Raw genomic sequence first — 7,687 nt, 5'->3', positions numbered from 1 at the left:
CCCATTTCGCCGTGATATTGCTGGAATACTGCTAAAAGCGGCGTAAAACCAAAACTCACTCACTCACTCACTCACTCACTCACTCACTCACTCACTCACTCACTCACTCACTCACTCACTCACTCACTCACTCACTCACTCACTCACTCACTCACTCACTCACTCACTCACTCACTCACTCACTCACTCACTCACTCACTCACTCACTCACTCACTCACTCACTCACTCACTCACTCACTCACTCACTCACTCACTCACTCACTCACTCACTCACTCACTCACTCACTCACTCACTCACTCACTCACTCACTCACTCACTCACTCACTCACTCACTCACTCACTCACTCACTCACTCACTCACTCACTCACTCACTCACTCACTCACTCACTCACTCACTCACTCACTCACTCACTCACTCACTCACTCACTCACTCACTCACTCACTCACTCACTCACTCACTCACTCACTCACTCACTCACTCACTCACTCACTCACTCACTCACTCACTCACTCACTCACTCACTCACTCACTCCGGCTCGTAGTATAAAAGCTAACGCGGGACACATAAAACCCAATGTACGCCTCGTTATCCTGCTACAACTTATAGTGAACAACTAAAATCAGGTCTTTTCAAAAGGAGTAAACATTAACAAATACCCACGTGAGCAAATTTTGTTTCGGGTATTCATCTGTGACATAATCACAACTTGTAATGTGCGTTAGGTTATTTCTTTAACTATTGTACGTATTGTGTACACCTACAGGTGAACTTGCTCCATAAGTCTAGTTGCCTGTTATATTGGTTTACGTTAAGCCTGAGTGTACATCTTGAATATACAAGACTCTTAGCGACCAACAAATGACGTTATGCCTGGTGAACACAGTACGAATTCAAGCAAACAACGGATCGTTTACATAATTGATACGTCAATAGATACTATGCACATGTTCACTTCACCCTACTTCAAAGCGTTTACAAGCTATGTGAAAAGAAACCAAATACACTCAAGTTGTGTGAAAAAATTGAAGTCAACGAAGCACACGTCATTTATGTATCAAGTCCCTTTGCCAACTTCAGAAGATATTCCTGACTGTTGGCCTTTGTTCTGACACCCTTTCCCCGTATATAGTCTCTCAATTCAGGCCGACTCATACTGTCCAGCTCAACGGCTTCAACTGGCTGGCTGTTTATGCGATCCAGTTTAGCTCGCTTCGCTTGTCGATTAAGTCGGATCTCCTCGTTCCAATATTCAGGTTTTCGCTTGGTGTATTGTCGTTTGTCTCTTTTGGACTTGGAACTTTCTTCCATGCGTTTGCAGATCTGGAGAGCCTCCACGGTGGGGTCCCACTTGTTTGATTTCCGTTGATGTATCTTCTTTATAACATCATTTCGCTTCTCGAAAGCTTGGCAGCTGAACGATCTCAACGTACCAAATTTACGTATCATAAAGGGTACGTGGTACACCATGCAATGAACATAGGGAGTTATGTTCTTTTCGCTGTATCCTGGTAGGTGTTTATCAAGTGATAAGAACGTTTGTACCCAACTTCTGGATAAATGAAACACTTCCTCCGCATCCACATCCCCCAGGGATGTGATTTTGCTATGTATTTCATATAACAAAGACCAAAGGCTAAGGACTTTCTCCTCTGTATTTGGTTTGAGCTTGCCTTGCAATTTGTGGGGAAGCTTAGCCAGAAGTTTTCTCTTTTCTTGACCAGTCAAACTCGTCCATTTCAATTTCCTGGTTTCTTTTTCCTCCCAAAATGAAAACGATACTCCACAGGATTTGATGGCCTCTACAAGTTTGTCCATATGTGTAGGCTTTTCTCTCGATGTTGTTCGTTCTTCTTCATCTCGTGTCTTTACCTCATCAATCAGGTTCTTCTCCAAAAGATCCGTAATTCGGAGCAGGAGGTGTAGCTCATCTAGTATGAAGTCCTCCACCTCAATTTTCAAGAGAGGAGTGTGTTGAACCCCGAACTCACATTGCACAGCATGGTCTGTTATTTGTCTCCAGTTCCTCTTCATGTCGTCGCTGTTGAAGTAGTCCAATGGGTGTGCCATGTTGTGTCTGTCACCTCTATGCATCAAACACCAAGCGCAGGCGTGATTGCAGGAGACGCCTCCAAGTCCAAGGATTGTCAGGATCATCTTCATGTCAGCACAGAAAACAATCTTAACTGCTACAGTCTTGTCATCTATATTCACATGTCCATCTTCAATTACGGAGTTAATTTCTTCGAATAAAGGCTGTAACGAAGTTTTGAGTTTGATATAGTCTTCTCTGCAGTTTAAGATAGCCAGAGTTTTAATATCATCTGTAGCATGGCTATCCGACATGTCTACCAACCGAAATGAAAATACCACATAGCTGGATATGCGACTGACATGGGTTCCGTCAACGCTTAACTGAACCATGACTTTATTCTGTTGGGGATTTTCTTTCAAGACGTCTTGTAACTTTTTGTGAAGTTCACATCTAAAGCTAATCCTTGCTCCATTGACATCGCCCGGTACTCGCTCGATATTGAAGGTAGCAGTCATTTCGCGACGGGTATTGATAACTGAATGTGTGCGGGGTAGGTTCGGATATAATTGTGCAATTTCGTGATAAGCAGCCTCACTTATACAAAACCTGTCCATGATACCAACAACAGAGCGAAGGTTGTCAGACTTCATCAGTTTCTGGCTATCGGTGTCATAGCAAACTCGGCACTCTTTGCCTATGGGCGAAGTCATAACGATAGCTTTGGGGGAAAGCTGATACTCGGAGAGGAAGGTAAGACTCTTCTGCGACCGTTTCTTGATCAGTGCCAGGCGTCGTTGCTGTTGTCTTTTGTTCAGATCGTCAAAATTCTCCCCTTTATTGGCAACCGTTACATCGGGTGAACATCTCACTATCTCATGGGATGCAACCTCTTCCTCATCAAATTTGGTTAAAGGCTTATCAACTTCGATATTATTGTTCACTAATTCTCTTCTGAACAAGGCTAAAGTGAACGTTTGGGTGCCAAAAGTGTACATTTCGTCTATGGGTATGTTTCCATATCTGCTGCATATTTCAGTACATTGACAAATAAGAGTTTGCTCAATTCTTTCAATCTGCTTTATCCTTGTATTTGTGAGCTGAGTGTTGAGCAGGTCTATCATAGAGAAAGCTTCCCGTTTCTGCTTGTTCTTCTTTAGGTCCGCCATGAAGCGGTACGTCAGTTCTAGGGACACAACACCTTCCATGTTGTGTTTCTTCTTCCCAGGGCTCGGTCCTGAAGCTCTGCTATTTGGACTTTCATTGTTTAGATTTGAATTGTTCGACATCTGTAATATCTGGTTATCTCCACCAATGAAAAGACTTACAGTTTACGTGTCACTGCAAGGTCACACAGCAGTGTAGTTCTTCTTGGCGCCATTCAGCCCTCAGCTCGCTTACAGAGGTTCTGAAGGATGCCCCGTCGTCATGCGGATACTAATAAAAGATAAAATATTTAAATAGTTAAAGAAACATGTCCCATCGTGTTCTTACGTTTACGGAAGTATAAAATAGGAATATGAGAAGTCAATGAGAGAACTGTTTAAATTAACATTGCCCGCAGACACTTGTGACATTTTGCCTACAAAAGCAAAAGAAAAGGGTAGATGACAATTTCATGTGCTATCGTATTGTACATTTCCATACCTACCACCCCGTATTGCCCTACCATGCCCTATCACACCCCACCGACCGACCACACCATATGCTGTCTTTATGCACCCTAACAACCCAAGTCGCCCTATCAAACCCAACCAACCGCCAACTCCCACCCGACCACACGATATCCCGTCGTTCTGTAACCTACAACCCACATCGCCCTATCACGCCCTACCACCCGAGAGCCGACACACCATATCCTGTCTTTATGCAACCTACCAGCTCACATCGCCTTATCTCACCCCATCACCCGCCACGCGACCACACCATATCCTGTCTTAATGCAACCTACCACCCCACATCACCCCGTCACACCCCATCACCCGCCTCCCGACCACACTATATCCTGTCTTAACGCAACCTACCACCTCACATCACCCTGTCACACGTCATCACCCGCCACCCGACCACACCATATCCTGTCTTAACGCAACCTACCACCCCACATCACCCTGTCACACCCCATCACCCGCCATCCGTCCACACCATATCCTGTCTTAATGCAACCTACCACCCCACATCACCCTGTCACACCCCATCACCCGCCACCCGACTACACCATATCCTGTCTTTATGCAACCTACCACCCCACATCACCCTGTCACACCCCATCACCCGCCACCCGACTACACCATATCCTGTCTTTATGCAACCTACCACCCCACATCACTCTGTCACACCCCATCACCCGCCACCCGACGACACCATATCCTGTCTTAACGCAACCTACCACCCCACATCACTCTGTCACACCCCATCACCCGCCACCCGACCACACCATATCCTGTCTTAATGCAACCTACCACCCCACCTCGCCCTGTCACACCCCATCACCCGCCACCCGACCACACCATATCCTGTCTTAATGCAACCTACGACCCCACCTCGCCCTGTCACACACCCCCACCCCCACCCACCCACCCCGCCCTTCGGCCACACACGATCCTAGAATACCGCATCCGACAATCTTATAGACAGAAGCCAGAATGGACCGGTAAACACTACGGCGCCGCGCTTTACAGCGAGGCCAATCTTAAACGGAACTCCACCGAGCGCCAGGCATCGGGAGCCCCACTCTCATAGAGCGAATAGATAGAATAGGTCTTCAGCAACCCATGCTTGCCGTAAACTGCGACAATGCTTGTTGTCAGAGGCGACGAACGGGATCGATGGTCAGGTTCGCTGACTTGGTTGATGCATGTCATCGATCCCAATTGCGTGGATCGATGCTCATGATATTAATTATTATCACTCATTATTTACAGACCGCCGCCATATAGCTGCAATATTGTTGAGTGCGGCGTTAAACAACAAAACCAACCAACCAAACGGGACATTTTGACTGGACAGATCAGCCAGAATTTATCAGCGATCAATGTTCAAGTGTCAACCAAACACACGTTCTATATGACTGTATATAGATCACGTCCCGTATCTCCGATAGATTAGTTAACCCACTGGAGCTCATGTGGCCTAATTAGTTCACGACACTATAACGTGTTTCAACGTATCACAAGTTTACGTCAGCTGCCACCGCTGCACACCATACACTACCCCTGTAAGACAGCATATCGCGTAGCATAACACATAACTTGCATTCCTCATGTGCATGTATTACACGTGAATCTCATACCACTGCAAATCTATTTGAAATTAAACATTTAGTCTGAAAGGAATCGACTGGTCACGCTATTTACATTTCATGCACATTTAAATCAATATTCCACAACAATAAAAAAAAGAATTGCAGACAGAAAAATGTTTATAGCATATTATTATGACGCCCCAACATGTAAGGTATGCAATTAATAGATCGTGGTAATATCACGTACATACCTTGCTTTAAGTCAATGGTTGTTGGTATTTCGTAAATAAATATACTGTGACAGATCTGTACATGCCACTGCACATAGCATTATATTCTTACTGAGGTTAGGTGAAATGGGTTTAACGTCACGTACAAGATTATTACTAATACACTAATACAGAGTCGTGCGTGCACCTGTGTGTGTGCGTGTGCGTGTGCGTGTGCGCGTGCGCGTGAGTGTGTGTGTGTGTGTGTGTGTGTGTGTGTGGCTCCGTACAAGTCCGGACTAATGCCGATTTGATAGTGCAAGCCCACTGAGATACCATACCGCAGTTTAACATGAACACACCTCTGACACACAGTATACTCTGAACCGATAACTGCTTGTTTGATATACCTAATGTCTAGGGCCCGGCAGGCTAACAACAAGTGACATATTTTAACGTCTTTTGCGAAAATTATATAATCAAAGCTACGTACTTACCGTTACAATAATTCCAGAAGACTACAACTGTACACGAAGTCAATCGATACCATAGTCAAAGGTGTTTATTGACTATGCAGAACGAATGGTTACGTCAGATCTGTAATGTAATTATCTGACTGTCAAGATCAGGCTGACAGGCTGATCTCCCGCTACCGATTGGTATATATATACTCAAGGGGTGGCAGGTTGGTACTTGTCTGAACAATGTACACACATCGTATCCGTTCAGCGAATTCGGGTGGATAAACAGGTAGATCTATATCGAACTTGGACATAAAAGTATGAAATTTTATATACGACATCACTAGACATGGTGATTTCCCATTTAAAATGTATTTCCTACTTTCCAAGGCATTGTTTTACATGCAGAGATTAGATTACTGTGTGTATTTTCTCATAAACTAATCTGAAATTATGATTTTCTCAGGAATAATATATTCCAATATCGTGTTTTTTTCCACCATATATACTTAAAATTATAAGAACCATAAGCGTTGCACTTTGGTACAGATGGTATGCTTGATATATTTTGGCGTATGGAACGAATTTGACCAGTCACCATACGGACTTCCCGTGCTTCATGTATTTCGATTGCGAAAACGTTATGTTGACATGTAATAGTCAAACTGACTTTTCGCAAGTCATGGTACGGCATTTATGATATGTGTATCCATTCTCTTGCAACTAAACTTCGTTTCAAGGCGTCAATAGCGGTAATCTAATCGTGTTTTTTGCTGTAAAAAACGGTGAGTTGTGAGATCTAGCCTACCGATCACTTCGCATACGATTTCGCCGAAATTATTGTAAACATTATTATAATTATTGAATGAATTATTAATAAAATTTATTGCAAACATTAGTCCAGATAAACAATGAACAATTTTTTTATTACCAGATGATATAATAATAGGATTAAATTGCATACTTCAGTTCGGATTTGTTGACTGGTATTTCCTGTGTTACGTGATCGCGGTGATCAGCTGGTAATGTTTTCTGAGATGGGGGAAATCATCGTGTCATTGGAAAACTTGAGTTTATTAAAAATGTTAGTAAATTTGGGGAGCCATGCTTTCATTTTAGTGGAAGCCTCGGTGACGGTGGCTGATTGGTGGCTGAGTGGGTTAGATCGCTGACTTTGTGTGCTGGCGATTAGGTGCTTCACTCTGGCAAGTGTGGACGGGACTCAACCCAAAAAAAGTACGAGAATCTGTACTTTACTAAGAAAGTGTTTTCCCATATATAACGTTTGTTAAATATGAGTTGCAAACAGATAATATGCTATCCGTTACTATTTGTCGAATTTGTTTTGTGGCACATGGCAATTCAGGAACGCATTTATGTAATTGGTTTCATGCGAACAAGATAGGGCCTGCCTGAACAACATAAGAACCAGCGCGCGCAAGTTATTGCAGAAAAGTGAGTGAATGAATATTGTTTATTGACACAACATTCCCGTTATAGCACGGCGACCTCTTCATAACCGATCCTTATCAGACATATGGCGCCTTCATACGTTTTCTGGTAATATATTTCCATCGTACATTTTTTTCATTATGCCTTTTCCCAGTCATAAAATACTATATTAGGAGATGCATTACTAAAAAAACGTGAGTTGTCAAAGATATAATACTACCAGTCATAATAATTGAAAAAAGGTCATCCAAGGTCTATAGCGAACAGACCACATTCACTATGTAAC

At 43.4% G+C, this 7,687-nt stretch overlaps 1 protein-coding gene across 2 annotated transcripts; it reads right to left on the bottom strand.

The window, feature by feature from the left end:
• Positions 1-448: 448 nt before the first annotated feature.
• Positions 449-6,130, bottom strand: LOC124130947. 2 transcript variants are annotated; one of them, XM_046494012.2, is made up of 2 exons: positions 5,982-6,130; positions 449-3,472 (listed from the first exon to the last, which is right to left on the bottom strand). In XM_046494012.2, the coding sequence occupies exon 2, from the start codon at positions 3,322-3,324 to the stop codon at positions 1,054-1,056; it is 2,271 nt and encodes a 756-aa protein (XP_046349968.2). In that variant the 5' UTR covers positions 3,325-3,472; positions 5,982-6,130; the 3' UTR covers positions 449-1,053. The 2 variants fall into 2 exon arrangements, with proteins under 2 accessions (XP_046349968.2, XP_046349961.2); XM_046494005.2 differs by having other exon boundaries at positions 5,986-6,130.
• Between the last annotated feature and the right edge of the window lie 1,557 nt (positions 6,131-7,687).

This window comes from Haliotis rufescens, unplaced genomic scaffold (assembly GCF_023055435.1).
Source record: "Haliotis rufescens isolate VD_foot unplaced genomic scaffold, xgHalRufe1.0.p SCAF_20, whole genome shotgun sequence".
Taxonomy (NCBI): domain Eukaryota; kingdom Metazoa; phylum Mollusca; class Gastropoda; order Lepetellida; family Haliotidae; genus Haliotis; species Haliotis rufescens.
This window is presented reverse-complemented; position numbering and strand designations above follow the sequence as displayed.